The sequence below is a fragment of the Rhinoraja longicauda genome, chromosome 7 (genome assembly GCF_053455715.1).
Source record: "Rhinoraja longicauda isolate Sanriku21f chromosome 7, sRhiLon1.1, whole genome shotgun sequence".
Taxonomy (NCBI): Eukaryota; Metazoa; Chordata; class Chondrichthyes; order Rajiformes; family Arhynchobatidae; genus Rhinoraja; species Rhinoraja longicauda.
In genome coordinates this window covers 44,899,998-44,918,891 of record NC_135959.1, presented here as the reverse complement: position 1 = coordinate 44,918,891, position 18,894 = coordinate 44,899,998, and the positions used below count along the sequence as shown (strand labels likewise).

Sequence of the window (18,894 nt, the reverse complement as noted above, 5' to 3'; positions counted from 1 at the left end):
TTTTTTGTGTGACTGCTGGAGATGTAATTTCGTTCGGTACCTCGGTGTCAAATGACAAATAAAGCTCTGTATTCTCTGTATTCTGTATTCTGAACACCATATACACATACTTTCTCAGCACGTTTCAGGTAATTTTGTTTGCAAATCACAACTTGACCATGAAAGGTTTGTTCCAGCATCTGCTGAACTGATTGGTTCAAGTCAGAACATGCACCCAATCTTGGTTGTAGGAACAAGGAACTACAGATGCTGGTTTACAAAAAAAAGACACAAAGCACTGGAGTATCGAGGCAAGTCTGGCAGCATTTCTGGAGAATGTAGATACGTGATATTTCGGGTTGGGACCCTTATTCAGCCTCAAGGGTCACAACCCAAAACGTTACCTCGTCATGTACTCCAGAGATGCTGCCTGACCTGCCTGAGTTACTCTAGCACGTTGTGCCTTTTTAAAAAAAAAACAATCTTGGATATTGCCTTTTGTTGTACAACGAGGAAATGCCTTTATTTTCATCTCTGGACAACAAGGCACATGAGGTATCAAAATATGAGCAATATAGTATTCATCTCATCCACCATGCACTCACTTCATGCCATTTTAATAGCCACATTATGACTTCTTCAGATATTTTCAGCTTAAAACAAAGCACGGACCTCATAACATGCCATAGCATCTCATTCACAAAATGTCATTATAACCCATGGGCAGGCAGCTAATGTTGAGCTGCCCATTCCCAGCATAACTGGCCAATGAGTTCATAGGTTGTAGGAGCATTAGGCCCATCAAGTCTACTCCACCATTTAATCATGGCTGATCAATCTTTCCTTCTCAACCACATTCTCCTGCCTTCTCCCCATAACCCTTGACACACTTACTAATCAAGAACCTATCAATCTCCACCTTAAAAATATGCATCGACTTGGCCTCCGCAGAATTCTATGGGCAGATTCACCACCCACTGACTAAAGAAATTCCTCCTCATCTCCATTCTAATGGTTCACCCTTTTATTCTGAGGAATGAAAGTGCTAAGACATGGAAAGGAACACAAAGAAGCCCAACCAATCGGAAAAATTATTCAAGAGCAGTTACAGTATTCTGCCACGCCCTATTAAAACATGTACTAACATAGATCATAAGACATCAGAGCAAAATTAGGCCTTTTGGTCTTTTGAGTGTGCTCTGTCATTTGATCAAGGGTGATCTATTTGTTCCCTCTCAACCCCATTCTCCTGGCTTCTCCCCATAACATTTGACGCCCTTACTAATCAAAAACCTATCAACGTGTAGGAAGGAACTGCAGATGCTGGTTTACACCGAAGATAGACACAAAATGCCAAAGTAACTTAGCGGGACAGGCAGCATCTTTCGAGGAAAGGAATACGTGACGTTTCGGGTCAAGACCCAGAAGAAGGGTCTCGACCCGAAACATCACTGATTACATTTCTCCAAAGATGCTGCCTGACCCACTGATGAACCTCTGAATCTCACCTTTAAAAATACCCAATGACTTGGCCTCCACAGCTGTCTGTGACAAAGAATTCCACAGATCCCCCACCCTCTGGCTAAAGAAATACCTCCTCATCTCCATTCCAAAGGTACATCCTTTTATTCCGAGGCTGTGCCCTCTGGTCCTGGGCTCTCCCACCAGTGGAAACCATAGCTCCTTGAACATAACAAAATACCTGTGTGCACTTCACTGGCAGATGCCCAATAGCAGCTGTACTGAGGCACAGAGGGAATTGGGATGAATATGCTACAGCCAGTTAGAGTGGAGATGTCTGGCCAATTCCTCTGTCCTTTGAGCATGCTGACCATACTGTTGTAAGTAACAGCGTTAGATTTTATGCAACGCCCCTCCATTCTCTGCATCCACGTGCATTGGGAGACTTTGTTGTTGTTTGATCTCCCTTTAAATAAACTGTACTTTGTCTGTATTGATTTTGTTGTACAATACACTGCTTGCCATGTCATGCCCTTCCCACCACAAAGTTGGTGGCCAGGGCAGCACTATCAATAAATGCTCTGAAGAAGGAGAAAGCTCAACGGAGGACACAAAGTGCTGGGGTAACCAGGCAGGTCAGGAAGCATCCTGCACAATATGGATAGGCAACATTTCGGATCGGGGCCACCAGTTTCGTCAGACCACCCCAGTTTGAAGAGGTTCCCAACTCAAAATATCACCTATCCATGACACTTTGTGTCATTCTTTGTAAACCAGCATCTACAGTTCCTTGTTTCTACATCTCTAGAAAACTCAAAGCTTGGTCACAGAAGTAACTCTGAAGAGCATCTTAAGGTAGGAAAGAAAGATGGAGAGTGGTCAGGGAAGGAAAAAAATCAGAGCTTAAACCCTTGACAGCTGAAGTCAAAAGTGGAGCAGGTAAAAGTTTGGAATAATTAAAAGACCAGAATTGAAGCAGCACAGCTCTGTCAGGCAACGGTACAGCCAATAGGTAATTCAGAGTTAAAGGGGAGTAAAGTCATAAAGATGTCTGAAAATCATTGAAAGATTCAGCATTGAAACAGACCCTTCGGCCCATCAAGTCCACGCCGACCATCGAGCACCCATTCACACTAGTTGTATGTTATCCTCAAATCTCTCGCATCCTCTCTCTAGGGGCAATCTACGGAGGCCAATTAATACCAGAGTTGTAGAGAGGAGCTGCTTGATGTGCTGGGGAGTTCTGACCTTCCCCTGCTTTTAGACAAAGAGTTTGGGCACTCAGGCTGCAAGATTCTCCACAAGTCCCACTTATCAAAACCGCACATTGTTCAGGGAGTGGGTCTCGGATTATCACATTAGGGCCTTTCCCAATGGACAGACAAATCAGCCTAAGTTCATAAGTTATAGGAGCAGAATTAGGCCATTCAGCCCATCCAGTCTACTCCGCCATTCAATCATGGCCGATCTGTCTTTCCCTCTCAACCCCATTCTCCTGCTGTCTCCCCATATCCCTTGACACCCTTACTAACCAAGAAATCGACCCAACCACTACTGCAAGGAAGAGTATGGAATACAAATGTGCAGCAATATGCATCAAGAATTAATGCCGCTATGTCTTTCGTGACTTGCCTCGACTCTCTGCAGCCTCCCTCAGGGCAGACAGGATACACGGCTTCAGATTTTCAGCTAGAAATCTGCCTTCCAGTCCAGGGAAAAGAGATCTATTGGGAAAAATAAATCAAAGGTTTCCGCTACGTTTAAGTATGCAACCTAAAAGTTTCTCATTGCACCGCGGTACACGTGACAATAACATAATAGACCAGACTAGACTAGGGGCGACACAGTGGGGCAGTGGTAGAGTTGCTGCTTACAGCACCAGAGACCCGGGTTCAATCCTGACTACAGGTGCTGTCTGTACGGAGTTTATGCATTCTCCCTGTGACTGCGTGGGTTCTCTCCAATGTGTCAGACACACACTCAATCATGGCTGATCTATCTTTCCCTCTCAACCCCATTCTCCTGCCTTCTCCCCATAACCTTTCATGTCCTTACAAATCAAGAACCTGTCAATCTCCGCTTTAAAAATACCCAATGACGTGACCTCCACCGCCATCTGTGGCAATGAATTCCATAGATTCACCTCCCGCTGGTTAAAGAAATTCCTCCTCACTTCATTCTTTTATTCCAAGGCTGTGCCCTTTGGTCCTAGGCTCTCCCACTAGTGGAAACAAAAGGATCTCGACCTTCTTCTCCTCACAACAATTGTGCGGCACAGTGGCGCAGTGGTCGAGTTGCTGCCTTACATCTCCAGAGACCCAGGTTCGATCCTGATTACGGGTGCTGTCTGCACGGAGTTTGACTGTTCTCCCTGTGACCGAATGGGTTTTCTCTGGGTGCTCCAGTTTCCACCCACACTCTAAAGACGTGCAAGTTTGTAGGTTAAACTTTCCCCTGTGTGTAGGATAATGCTAGTGCATGGAGTGCCCGCTGGTTGGCGTGAACTTGGCGAGCCAAAGGCCCTGTTTCCACGCTGTATCTCTAAAGTCTAAAGCACTCCCATACCCCCGATCTGCACACTGCCCAACAACCCCAAACGCAGACCCATTTTACGCCATCATTACAAGGCATAATCTTACCGGGAATGATCGTCTGTGGAGATATAAACACCGTCCTTATCTGCTGCCGAGGAGTCGAAGGATTTGAAGCTTCCGTTCTGCAACGGTAGCAGCTCCAGTCCAATCAATTCTCCAAAGTTGCGATCGCTCAGTACGTACTCCAAGAGTTGAAGTTTCTCCTCAGCGCTTCCTCGATGTCGGAATTTCCTCATCATCTGCCGCACCAGGGCAGGACTGACTTTCTTGAGGTTCATTGTATCAGAACTATAGGCTTGCACGGCATTGGAGACATTGGTAGGAACCCGGGCTATCAGCACTCCTGCCTTATTGAGGAAGTTGAGCACCGTCTCCATACAGTCGTCACTGTGGTCCATTTCACAGAAATAAACCAAGTCGACTTTAACCCAGCGGTTACTCATTGCATAGATAACAGGATGCTGAATCAGTTCCTTGAAGAGAGGCTCCAAGATTGGTTTCCAGTGTACACGGATTTTGTTAATGTCAGGCCATACTTTGTGAATGGAGTCGGGGGTTAACGAAACATCGTGGTCTTTTCCAGCCTGCATTCGTTTGATCGCTTCGAGAACCAGGGTGGCGTAGGTCTTTGGAACCACGTTATTGACCAGGAGCTCGTTCCACAAGGCAGCTGGATCTCTCCACTGGTCCACCTCCCTCCACTTGATACTCCTCCTGTTATCCGTCAGTCCAAAGAAACCGCTGATGTGTACCGGTAGACCAGTCTTGCTCTCGTCACCGGGAGGCAAAGGGAGGAAGCAAAACGCTCGCCCTATGAACTCCGCTGCCGCCCCTTTTGTTTCCTCTCTTTCTTGGAGAGGCATAGCAATGCCAATACTGGGGATGTATTTCAGGTCTTCAGCCAAACAGTCCAATTCATTGCACATGCCTCTGCCACCAACACTGTTGCAAACAAGCCAGGACATTTCATTTATTTCTTTTGAGATGACATCCTCTGACACAATATTCACGTGATAGGTCACACACGTCATGCTGTTGCTTGGAATATCATTGCAGTAGCGATCTGCAGCAGTCCTTAGGATCTTTAAGGAGTTGGGCCGCTCATGCTTCAGGCTCTTGCCCTCAGAGGCAGTCACCCTGAAGAGCATTCGCTCCGTCCCATTGCATTCTCTGCTGTACAATGTCACACTTTGCACATTCTTCAGGAAGAGCAGGAGGGAGCTGGCATCTGCTTTGAACGACTCGAACAGCTCCAGCACTTTGTCCTTATTGTAAACATTGCTGCTCACGTAAGATGGCTTCTTACGGAGAGGGAACCTGAAAATGGTGCCAGGGAAGAAGCTGTCCTTGAAAGTCTCTTTGGTGCTATCGAAGATGCCAACAAACGGTGCAAATTGGTCCTGGTGCTCATTAATTTCTTCCCGATCGTTTGTTAGATTCCAGCTTTGACCCGATTCATGAGATCCAAAGAGTGATTGTTGAGGATCCAACATTCCAATCTGTGTCCCACTAAATATGCAAGGCGCATCTACAACGAAAAATATTTTAGTTTGTAGTAAATCACTACTTTTTTAATACTACAGGAACACGACTTACATAAAGCTTACATTCCATGAACTACTTTAGAGATACAACTTGGAAACAGGCCCTTCGGCCCACCGAGTCCGTGCTCACCAGCGATCACCCCACACACAAACACCATCCTACACACTAGGGACAATTTACAAAAGCCAATTAACCTACAAACCTGCACCTCTTTGGAGTGTGGGAGGAAACCTGAGCACCGGAGTAAACCCACATAGGTCACAGGGAGAATGTACAAATTACGTACAGAGAGTGCCCATAGTCAGGATCGAACTCGGGTCTCTGGCTCTGTAAGGCAGCAGCTCTGCCACTGCGCCGCCATTTTGCACAAGTCATATTTTAGGCAACTTGGAATCACTGTCCCCATCACTGAGAGCTTTAACTGTCTCAGCTGCATCCGGAGTACCTCCAGTGGCACATGGCCTTCTGGGTAAGCACGTCGCCATTGCCGGCTTGTTTCTGATGTAAACTTGAGTGATAGTACAGTGTGGTGGAAATTACAAACTGCCATGATTGCACGAGGGACTGAGCACAGAATTGTTTACGCAAGTGCAAGTTTGCATAAGTCACCCATTCTGTACTATAATTCTGGTCACCAGCAATCATTCACAACAAGTAGTATTACAGGGGAGCAGTAGTTCCCTTGTTGCTGCCGGAAGGAAGGAGCAGCACTTCCAGGTCTCATCCATCTACCAGCCAGAGAAGTCATTAATAGTTTCTTGATCAGCCCCCAAATATATGAACGCAGCCATAGCTGACATCCTTGCTGGTTTGTCTAATATAGCATGATAAAAGTGTTTTGTAAACTGGAGGATCAGTGCCACAAGGAACTACAGATGCTGGTTTTCACAACAAAAACACAAAGTGCTGGAGTAACTCAGCGGGTCAGGCAGCATCTCTGGAAAACATGGATAGGTGACATTTCGGGTGGGACCCTTCCTCAGTCCGTTCAACTTGTTTTTCTGTGACTAGGATCCTCCTGAGGACCAGTATCAAGAGATGTAACTTGCAGCTAAACAGAAACAAGATGTTTCTTGTTGAGCTAGCTATGGTCTCAAACACCACTGATACGGTGTAAAAAAAAAGGTTATCTGTAATATTTTTAAATTGAGAAGAGGAAAACATTTTATATAAAGGAATTTGTGACTTATCCAGTGAAAAAACTTTGTACCTTCGGAGAGAGAAAAATGGCAGCACGGTGGCGCAGCGGTAGAACTGCTGCCTTACAGCGCCAGAGACCCGGATTCGATCCTGACTACAGGTGCTGTCTGTATGGAACTTATATACTCTCCCCGTAACCATGTGGGTTTTCTTAGGGTGCTCTGGTTTCCCCCCACACTCCAAAGAAGTACAGGTTTGTAGGTTGATTTGATTTGGTAAAATTGTAAATTGTCTCTAGTGCAAGTGTACGGGGCGATCGCTGGTCGGGCTCAGGCTCGGACTAGGTGGGCGGAAGGGTTTGTTTGCACGCTGTGTCTCCAAAGTCTAAAGTCATGACAGCAAAGTCTTGACTGACTCCATTGTGTGCTACCTTCCAGTTGGAAATGCCCGATATAGCAGATCCTACCTCTGGGCATTCCCTGAACTGGCTGCTCAGCTTAGATTGGACTGTAATATTAATTGCAAAGACAGGGACATCATTTCAGATCATGTGAATCCCACCACCATTACAGGACATGGATAACGTTCTGATTGCATTCAATTCAATTGAACTCAAATCTTGAATTTCTGGATTTGAGATTTACTTTTGAAAACTGGGAGAAAGTTTGGTAGTTTGATCGATTGCAAGATACAGCATGGAAATAGGCCAAGCCAAGCCAACCTGTTCATACTAGTTCCATGCTATCTATCCATGTTCTCCAGAGATGCACATCAGATTTGTTGCAGTAGCAGCAGCAGCAGCAATCAGCAGCAGCAGCAATCAGCAGTAGCAGCAGCACAGCAGCAATCAGCAGTAGCAGCAGCAGCAGCAGCAATCAGCAGTAGCAGCAGCAGCAAGCAGCAGCAGTAGCAAGCAGCACCAAGCTGTGTTGCTTGGGAAGTAGTGTGTGGGGATTGTGTGGGGATTGTGTGGGGATAGTAAGGAGTAAGACCTGTGTGATCTCCCGGACTAGTTTCGATCGCCTAGCTTGGGGTCGGAGAGGAATTTCCCGGATTTTTTCCCAAATTGGCCTGGGTTTTTTATCCGGTTTTTCGCCTCTCCCAGGAGATCACTCAGTTCTTTTGGGTGGGCGGTTGGAGCGGTTGGAGTAGCGGCCGGGCGGTAGGTTTAGTAACCGAGCGCAGGGCTTTGTTTGGAGAGTATGACTGCCAGGGCAGTTTTTTGTTCTGGGTGTCAGATGTGGGGAATCTGGGAGTCTGATAGTCTTCCAGACATCCACATCTGCGCCAGGTGTGACGAGATGGGGCTCCTAAGGGACCGTATTAGGAACCTGGAGCGGCAGATTGATGACCTCCGTCTGATCAGGGAGAGTGAGGAGTTACAGGGAGGTGGTCACTCCTAGACCACGGGAGGTAGACAAGTGGGTCACTGTTAGGGGGGGCAAGGAACAGAGGCAGGGACTAGGGAGTACCCCGGTGGCTGTACCCCTTGGAAATAAGTACTCCTGTTTAAGTACTGTTGGGGGGGACAGCCTACTTGGGGGCAACGACGGTGCCCGGGCCTCTGGCAAGGAGTCCGGCCCTGTTGCTCAGAAGGGTAGGGAAAGGAAGAGGAGAGCAGTAGTAATAGGGGACTCTATAGTGAGGGGGTCAGATAGGCGTTTCTGTGGACGCAGTCGGGAGACCCGGATGGTGGTTTGCCTCCCTGGTGCCGGTGTCCGGGATGTGTCTGAGCGTGTCCAGGATATCCTGAAAGGGGAGGGAGAGGAGCCAGAGGTCGTGGTACATATAGGTACCAACAATATAGGTAGGATAAGGGAAGAGGTCCTGAAAGGAGAATTCAGGGGGCTAGGAAGAGAGTTAAAAAAAAGGACTTCCAAAGTAATAATCTCAGGCTTACTGCCTGTGCCACGCGATAGTGAGAATAGGAATGGAGTGAGGTGGAGGATAAATACGTGGCTGAGGAACTGGTGCAGGGAGCAGGGTTTCAAGTTTCTGGATCATTGGGACCTCTTCTGGGGGAAGTATGACCTGTACAAAAAGGACGGGTTGCATCTGAACCCGAGGGGAACCAATATCCTGGCGGGGAGATTTGCTAAAATAACTGCGGAGACTTTAAACTAGTACGGTTGGGGGGAGGGACTCAAACACAGATAGCTAATAGGCAGTGTGTGAGGCAGGAGGCAGAAAAGGGAAACACTCAGACCCAATATGTAGGAGAGAAAGAAGGGAAAAGAAATAAACTGAGAATAAGAAATGATGGGTCCCTTAAATGTGTATATTTTAATGCTAGGAGCATTGTAAGAAAGGTGGATGAGCTTAGAGCCTGGATTGACATCTGGAAGTATGATGTTGTGGCGATCAGTGAAACATGGTTGCAGGAGGGTTGCGATTGGCAATTAAATATTCCAGGATTTCATTGTTTCAGATGTGATAGAATCGGAGGGGCAAGAGGTGGGGGTGTTGCATTGCTTGTCAGGGAGGATATCACAGCAGTGCTTTGGCAGGACAGACTAGAAGGCTCGATTAAGGAGGCTGTTTGGGTGGAACTCAGAAATGAGAAAGGTTTAGCAACACTTATAGGGGTGTATTATAGACCGCCAAATAGGGAACGAGAATTGGAAGAGCAAATATGTAAGGAGATAGCAGATATTAGAAGTAAGCACAGAGTGGTGATTGTGGGTGATTTCAATTTTCCGTATATAGACTGGGAATCACATTCTGTTAAAGGGCTGGATGGTTTGGAGTTTGTAAAATGTGTGCAGGATAGTTTTTTGCAGCAATACGTAGAGGTGCCTACCAGAGAAGGGGCAGTGTTGGACCTCCTGTTAGGAAATGAGATGGGTCAGGTGACGGAGGTATGTGTTGAGGAGCACTTTGGGTCTAGTGATCATAATGCCATTAGTTTCAATATCATTATGGAGAAGGTCAAATCTGGACCAAGGGTTAAGATTTTGGATTGGAGAAAGGCTAATTTTGAGGAGATGAGAAAGGATTTAAAAGGAGTGAAATGGAAATTGTTGTTTTATGAAAAGGATATAATAGAGAAATGGAGGATATTTAAAGGTGAAATTTTGAGAGTACAGAGTCTTTATGTCCCTGTTCGGTGGAAAGGAAAGAATAATTATTTGAAAGAGCCGTGGTTTTCCAGGGAAATTGGACACTTGGTTCGGAAAAAGAGGGAGATATACAATAAATATAAGCGGCAGGGAGTAAATGAGGTTCTTGAGGAATATAAAGAATGTAAAAGGAATCTTAAAAAGGAAATTAGAAAAGAGAAAAAAAGATATGAGGCTGCTTTGGCAAGTAATGTAAAAGTAAACCCCAAGGGGTTCTACAGATATGTCAATAGCAAAAGGATAGTGAGGGGTAAAATTGGTCCATTAGAGAGTCAGAGTGGACAGCTATGTGCTGAGCCGGAAGAAATGGGGGAGATATTAAACAATTTCTTTTCTTCGGTATTTACCGAGGAGAAGGATATTGAATTATGTGAGGTAAGCGAAACAAGTAGAGTAGTGATGGAAATTAGGAGGATTAAAGAAGAGGAGGTACGGACACTTTTGAAGAATATAAAAGTGGATAAGTCTCCAGGTCCTGATAGGATATTCCCTAGGACATTGAGGGAAGTTAGTGCAGAAATAGCAGGGGCTATGACGGAAATATTTCAAACGTCATTAGAAACAGGGATGGTGCCGGAAGATTGGCGCATTGCGCATGTTGTGCCTTTGTTTAAAAAAGGTTCTAAAAGTAAACCTAGCAATTATAGACCTATTAGTTTGACGTCTGTGGTGGGAAAATTAATGGAAAAGATACTTAGGGACAATATATATAATTATTTGGATAATCAAGGCCTGATTAGAAACAGTCAACATGGATTTGTGCCTGGAAGGTCATGTTTGACTAATCTTCTTGAATTTTTTGAAGAGGTTACCAGGGAAATTGATAAGGGCAAGGCTGTGGATGTTGTCTATATGGACTTCAGTAAGGCATTTGACAAGGTTCCACATGGAAGGTTGATTAAGAAGGTTAAATCGTTGGGTATTAATAGTGAGGTTGCAAGATGGATTCAACAATGGCTGAATGGGAGATACCAGAGGGTAACGGTTGACAATTGTATGTCAGGTTGGAGGCCAGTATCTAGTGGAGTGCCCCAAGGATCTGTGTTGGGTCCACTGTTGTTTGTCATTTACATTAATGATCTGGATGATGGTGTGGCAAATTGGATTAGTAAATATGCAGATGATACTAAGATAGGTGGAGTAGTTGATAGTGAGGTAGATTTTCAAAGTCTACAGAGAGACTTGGGCCTTTTGGAAGGGTGGGCTGAAAGATGGCAGATGGAGTTTAATGCTGATAAGTGTGAGGTGCTGCATTTTGGTAGGACAAATCAAAATAGGACGTACAGGGTAAATGGTAGGGAATTGAGGAATGCAGTGGAACAGAGGGATCTGGGAATAACTGTGCATTGTTCCCTGAAGGTGGAATCTCATGTGGATAGGGTGGTGAAGAAGGCGTTTGGTATGCTTGCCTTTATAAATCAGAGCATCGAGTATAGAAGTTGGGATGTAATGTTGAAATTGTACAGGGCATTGGTGAGGCCGAATCTGGAGTATGGTGTGCAGTTCTGGTCGCCAAATTATAGGAAGGATGTCGACAAAATGGAGAGGGTACAGAGGAGATTTACTAGAATGTTGCCTGGGTTTCAGCACTTAGGCTACAGAGAGAGGTTGAACAGGTTGGGTCTTTATTCTTTGGAGCGTAGAAGGTTGAGGGGGGACTTGATAGAGGTTTTTAAAATTTTGAGAGGGACGGACAGAGTTGACGTGGGTAGGCTTTTCCCTTTGAGAGTGGGGAAGATTCCAACAAGGGGACATAGCTTCAGAATTGAGGGACAAAGGTTTAGGGGTAACATGAGGGGGAACTTCTTTACTCAGAGGGTTGTGGCTGTATGGAATGGGCTTCCGGTGGAAGTGGTGGAGGCTGGCTCGATTTTATTATTTAAGAGTAAATTGGATAGGTATATGGATAGGAGGGGATTGGAGGGTTATGGTCTGAGTGCAGGTAGATGAGACTAGGTCAGGGAGAATGGTCGGCGTGGACTGGTAGGGCCGGACAGGCCTGTTTCCATGCTGTAGTTGTTATATGTTATATGTTATATGCTGTCTGGCCCATTGAGTTACACTAGCACTGTGTTTTTTTAAACCAGTATCTTCAGTTCCTTGTTTCTCTAGGTCATTGTGTGGTGCACAACAACATCTTCTACGGAAACAGGCCCAACTCGTCCATGACAAGCAAGATGCTCCAATCTAAGCAAGTCCCATTTGGCCTCATTTGGCCCATATCCCTCTAAACCTTTCCTATCCATGTAGCTGTCCAAATGACTTTTAAATGCTATTATAGTACCTCCTCTAGCAGCTCGTTTCATATACCCACCACCCTCTGAGGGAAAAAGTAGCCTTTCAGGTTCCTATTAAATCTTTCCCCACTCACTTAAAAGATATGTCCCCTTGTTTTTTATTCCCTCACCCTGGGCATGAGGTAATGGTGAATCAGACAGTACATTAGTTTATGGAAGTGTGACAAAGGCAGCCTAATGCATACAAGTTCCTTATAAAAGGAAAATTCCTGTAAAAATCCTATTTATTAATTTTACATCAAGAATCAGGAAACTAGATTAACGCCAAAAGATGGGTAAATGAACAGTTTGCTTACCCGTTACGTGATAGACAGAATTGAATCCAATTCCAAAGCGCCCGACTTTCAAAGGATCATCTCTTTTCCTGCTTCTTGCTATCTCCTGAATTCCATGCCAATCCTCGGAAGTGAATACTGCATTATTGTACGAGTACAAAGCTGATCCTGAAGAAACAATGGATATTTTAATTTATAGAAATTCACAGTCACTCAAAAACAAAATTGCAGATTCTCTGAAACTTGTAGCAAAAAGGAATGTTTTATACGTACTTCTGCCGACTTTACACAGTCATAGTAATAGTGTGTTACAGTGTGGAAACAGTCCATTCGGCCCAACTTGCCCACACGGACCAAATGCCCCAACTACACTCGTCCAACCTGCCTGCATTTGGCCCATATCCCTTCACCTGTCCTATCCATGTAACCTGTCTAATTGCTTCTTAAATGTTGCGATAGTCCCTGCCATAATTACCTCCTCCAGCAGCTCATTCTATACACCCACCCTTTGTGTGAAAAAGTTTAACCCGCAGATTACTATTAAATCTTTCTCCCCTCATCTTAAACCTATGCCCTCTGGTTCTCTATTCCCCTGGGCAAGAGACTCTGTACGTCTACCCGATCTATGATTTTATACACCTCTGTAAGGACACCCCTCATCCTCCTACGCTCCAAAGAATAGAGTCCCAGCCTGCTAGACTCTCCCTATAGCTCAGGCCATCGAGTCCTGGCAACATCCTTGTAGATTTTCCCCGCAACCTTTCCAACTTAACAACATCTTTCCTATAACATGGTGCCCAGAGTAACTGAGTGCTGGAGTAACTCAGCAGGTCAAGCAGCAACTCTGGAGAAAACAGGGTGAGGTTTCAGATCGGGATCCTTCTTCAGCTGTCCTCACAGCTAACACTTCTCCATGCTAAACTTCTACTTCTCTTCTGTACATTTTCTCTTATTTCCTGATAATGGGATGACCAGAAATGTACTCACTATCGAGCTGTGTACTGGTTTATAAGACTACGGCATTGGCCTACAATATCTGTTGTAGCGTCACCAGCCAATTCCCAATGATGATTATTAATGATTAAGACTTAAACTCTGCTGAAAACATATTTTCTAATAGACAAAACATTGATTTTGAGCCCATTTTCCACTATATCCTACCATTTATAAAAGCCATCATCTCATGACAAGCAGGATACACTGCAGAAACCCTGAATTCTGAACTGAAGCAATCACTTCTGATGTGGCCCATCAGTCTGAAGAAGGATCCTGACCCGAATGTGGATGTGGTGAGGACGTTTCCACTAGTGGGAGAGTCTAGGACCAGAGGGCAAAACCTCAGAATAAAAGGACGTACCTTTAGAAAGGAGATGAGGAGGAATTTCTTTAGTCAGAGGGTGGTGAATCTGTGGAATTCATTGCCACCGACAGCTGTGGAGGCCAAGTCAATGGCTATATTTAAGGTGCAGCTTGACAGATTCTTGATTAGTACGGATGTCTCGGGTTATCGGGTGAAGGCAGGAGGATGGGGTAGAGAGGGAAAGATAGATCAGCCATGATTGTATGGAAGAGTAGACTTGATGGACTGAATGGCCTAATTCTGCTCCTTTGACATGAATTTATGAAACATCATTACTTTCCCTCCATAGTCGCTGCCTGATCCACTGAGTTCACGCTGCCTCGCCCTCTTGATTTTTATACATTACAATTAGATTTTCCTTCTCCAAAGAAAGTAAGCCCAACTTAACCAATCTGGGGTTTAAAAAAAAAAAAAGAGTTTAGAGGTACAGCGCAGTAACAGTCCCTTCGGCCCACCGAGTCTGTGCTGACCAGCGATCCCAATACACTAGCACTATCCTACACGCTAGGAACAATTTTTAATGAAGCCAATTAACCCACAACCTGTACGTCTTTGAAGTGTGGGAGGAAACGGAGCACCCGGAGAAAACCGATATGGTCACAGGGAGAACGTACAAACTCTGTACAGACAGCACCTGTATTCAGGATTGAACCAGTATCTCCGGCATTGTAAGGCAGCAACTCGACCGCTGTACCATTGTGCCGCCCTTAAACCGCTGACTTCACCCTGCCTAGGCCTCTTGATTTTTATACATCACAATTACATTTTCATTCATCAAAGAAGTAATCCCAACCGAACCAATCTGTCGTCACAGCTATGTATTGAACTTCTTTCTTATGGTGTATATTCTGGAGTCTACTGAGTACTATGTTTAGATATCTGTGGTGTTGCTGCAAGTAACAACTTCATTGTTCCTTTTCGGGACACATGACAATAAAACACTCATGACTTGACTCCAGCACTTTGTGTTTTGCACAGAGGTCGGCGTCTGCAGTTCCTTGAACGTCTTACCTTGATATTCCTTCAGACGATCAGACCACAGCGAGTTAGTTCCATATTCGGTCTCATCATACAAGAACTTCACCTCAGTGGCTCCAGCATCTTCAGCATTTTGGATCAGTTCCTTAAAGCAAAGAACTTAATGTGACTGATTTTTTTTTAAAACAGCCTTCATGGCTACCAAAACCAATTAAATCATTCCAGGGTTCTTCAAGAGAGCAGGTACCATCACAATATTTAAAAAACATTTGAACAGGTACATGGATAGGAAAGGTTTAGAGGGATATAGGCCAAACATAGGCAGGTGGGACCAGTGTGGATAGGACATGCTGGTCGGTGGCACGTCACGCCAAATGGCCAGTTTTCACGCTGTATGATTCAAAGGATTTACATTCTCAGTGTGTGCATTCTTGAATCTAATCTCCTCCATTATATTTACTACCAACAACAACATTTTAAAGACAGGTACATGGATAGGAAAGATTTAGAGGGATATGGACTAAACGTGGGTTGGTGGAACTATTGTAGAAGAGGGATCTTGGTTGGCATGGGCAAGTTGGGCCGAAGGGCTTGTTTCCGTGCTGCATGGCTCTTTGAATCTGTTGTACACCAGAGAAAAATAGTGGACACAAAGAGAATAGATAAATGGGCAGGTGACATAAGAAAACTCTGTGAGAAAGAGACAAGCATTAGAATTTCAAGAAAAAGAGCATTAAGAGTCGTAGAGTCATACAGTGTGGAAACTGGCCCATCGACCCAACTTGCCCGCACCGACCAACATATCCCATCTACACTAGTCCCGCCTACCTATAGCCCTCTAAACCTGTCTTATCCATGTATCTGCCTAAATGTTTCTTTAATGTTGTGATAGTACCTGCCTCAACTATCTCCTCTGGCAGCTCGTACCATACACCCACCACACTTCGTGCAAAATAATAAAAGTGAAAAATGCTGAAAAATATGATTCAAACTTAAACTCAGAATGCTCGGCACATATTATTTTTCAATTTTCCAATTTTATTCCACTGGGAAGAGTTTGAGAGAGATTTCACTACAGATTGGATCATGTGGAACTGACACGCGAGAGGTTTCCAGTGGTTCTTGATTCCCCTACCCTGGGTAATAGTCTCTGTGCATTCATCTATCTATTCCTCTTAAGAATTTGTACGTTTGCCCTATCTGTTCCACACGTGAATTTGTGCATTCCCTATCAATTCCCCTCATGAATTTATACACCTCAACACTGTTGATTGGAGATTGTCAGCCCAACCCTCACATTCAACTCAACAGCTGGTCAATGCCTTAACATTCCCTGGCAGCTAAAATTCCAGACAATATTTCGAATGAGTACTTAGAAATGTCTCCCGTATTAAAGTAAGCCAAAGCTCTCTCTGAATATATTCATTCATAATTGGTGATTTCAACCTTAATTATTAAAAGTGTGGATTCTAAAAATACATTCATTCTTAAAACACAGCATTGCTGGAAAAGCCAACGTTTATTGTTACTCTACTGAGATTAATGGCTTTAGTTTAGTTTATTATTGTCATGTGTACTGAGGTAGCATGCTATCCAGTCAGCGAAAGATTCTACATGATTACAATCAATCCATCCACAGTGTACAGATACAGGATAAAGGGAATAACATCTAGTGCAAGATAATGTCCAGTGATGTCCGTTTAAAAATAGTCAGCAGATCTCCATGGAGGTAGATGGTAGCTCAGGACTGCTCTCTAGCTGGTGTGAGGACAGTTCAGTTGGGAAGAAACTGTTCCTTTATCTGGAGGTAGACACAAAAAGCTGGAGTAACTCAGCGGGACAGGCAGCATCTCTGGAGAGAAGGAATGGGTGACATTTTGGGTTGAGATCCTTCTTCAGACTTTATCTGGAGGAATGTGTTTTCAAACTTCTGTACCTATTTCTTGATGGAAGAGGGGAGAAGAGAGAGTGACCGGGTAAGATTGGTCCTTGATTATGCTGGTGGCCTTGCCAAGGCAGCATGAGGTGTAGATGGAGTCAATGGAAGGGAGGTTGGTTTGTGTGATGCTGTGGGGTACATCCACAATTCTCTGCAATTTTTTGTGGTCTTGGCCTGTTCGTAAACCATGCTGTGATACATCCCGATTAAAGGCTTTCTATGGCGCATCTGTAGATGCTGGTGTGGGTTGTTGGGGACATGCCGAACTTCCTAAGCTTTATTTAAGAGAGCAGCAAAATATAGGTCTGGGTCAGATGGGTTTTACAATGCTCCCGTATTCTCATAGCAGCCATTACAAAAGCTATCCATTGTAAATCTGGTAATGAAGAAAAGAACAGCTTTTGTTAAATTACAGATTTATTTCATTATTCCCCAGCTGTTAAGCTGTTTTGTGATCCAGCGACTGCAGATTAATTGGCCGATGTGTAGTATGCCAGTAATTTGACCACAGAACGTTAATTAACCTACCAAAGCCACTTCAGCAGGCTTTGATATTTTCAGAGCTTCACTCACAGCTCTGTAATGATTTGAAGATGTCAGGGCAGCACAATGGCGCAGCAACAGAGTTGCTGCCTTACAGCGCCAGAGACCCAGGTTTGATCCTCTCTACGGGTGCTGTCTGCACAGTTTGTATGTTCTCCCCATGAACGCGTGGGTTTGCTCCGGGTGCTTCGGTTTCCTTCCACACTCAAGATGTTCAGGTTTGTAGGTTAATTCGCTTCTGTAAATTGTCTCTAGTGTGTAGGATAGAACTAGTATACGGATGATCGTTGGTCGGCACAGACTTGGTGGGCCGAAGAGCCCGTTTCCATGCTGTATCTCTAAACTAAACTCTAAAGTCAGTTCAAGTTGTCCAATGTGTTCAATACAAAAGTCCTGTGACCGCGTGCGTTTTCTCCAAGATCTTCGATATCCTCCCACACTCCAAATACATACTGGTTTGTAGGTTAATTGGCTTGGTATAAATATAAATTGTTCCTAGTGTGTGTGGGATACTGTTAGTGTGCGGGGACCATTGGCCTGTATCTACCGTGTATCTCTAAACTAAAATTTAAAAAATCAAACTAGAGGTTAATTAAACTACTCACTCCTCCTTAATCAGCTGAAAGAAATGGCACCCATATCATACAGTATAGAACTTAGAAAAATACAGTACAGGAACAGGTTCTTCAGTCCACAATATTTGTGCCGAACCCAATGATAAGACCAACTCTTATCTGCCTGTACATCATCCATATTTCTTCATTCCCTACCCAAAAGCCCCATACCACCAAGTTAAACTGAGCTCATCTGCCAACACGTGATAGTACCCTATCTAAAAGCCTCAAGCACCACTATTCTATCTGCCTCCACCACCAACCCTAGCAGCTCATACTAGGCACCCATCATCCTCTGTATACATTTTTTTTTAACAACTTGCCCCGCACATCTCCGTTAAACTTTCCCCCTCTCACCTTAAAGCTGTGCCCTCTAGTCCTGGATGTTTCCACTCTGGGAAAAATCAAGTTTGGCCTGTCAAGTCTACTCCACCATTCAATCATGGCTGATCTATTTTCCCCTCTCAATCCCATTCTCCTGCCTTCTCCTCGTAACCCCTGGACACCCGTAATAGTCAAGATCAACTAAAGTTCTTGCTGAATGCTCTTGTTCATAGCGATTGAGTTTATCCTCGATTATTAAAACTGTTCCTGACTCAAAGCCATTTACCCCATCTTTCCCATAACCATTATATGATTGTTGCTGAGGATTTGTTCCTAAAAAACATCTTATCTATTTCACTTTCACAAACCACTGCAACTCCTGGAATCATAGGATCACGTTGATCGCCCATGTAATAAATGACCACTCTCAACTTTGAGGTCTGTGTATGACGCACTGTTTTTTGTGAATACTTTGTGCAACCAATCCAAGCTAGGAAAAAGGAGATGTGTGTGTTACAGGATATAACTCAGGGTGGCACACAGCAGCGCAACTGGTAGAGCAGCTGCCTCACAGCTCCAGAAGCCCGGGTTCCATCCCGACCGTGTGCCATCTGTGCGGAGTATGCACGTTCTCACTGTGACCAAGTGGGTTTCCTCCAGGTGCTCCGGTTTCCTCCCGCCAACCAAAGACATGCTGGTTTGTAGGTTAATTGGAGTCTATAAATT

The 18,894-nt window shown here is 44.6% G+C and overlaps 1 protein-coding gene across 2 annotated transcripts in view; it reads right to left on the bottom strand.

Moving 5' to 3' along the window:
• The window catches only part of sacs (sacsin molecular chaperone), an 83,276-nt gene that overhangs the window by 40,237 nt on the left and 24,145 nt on the right, over window positions 1-18,894 (bottom strand). For both annotated transcript variants that reach the window (XM_078402426.1, XM_078402425.1), the window contains 4 exons: window positions 14,782-14,893; window positions 12,432-12,578; window positions 4,080-5,562; window positions 3,073-3,164 (listed from right to left, as the gene is read on the bottom strand). In XM_078402426.1, coding sequence (XP_078258552.1) covers window positions 3,073-3,164; window positions 4,080-5,562; window positions 12,432-12,578; window positions 14,782-14,893 — 1,834 coding nt within the window. The remainder of the gene's footprint in view (window positions 1-3,072; window positions 3,165-4,079; window positions 5,563-12,431; window positions 12,579-14,781; window positions 14,894-18,894) is intronic.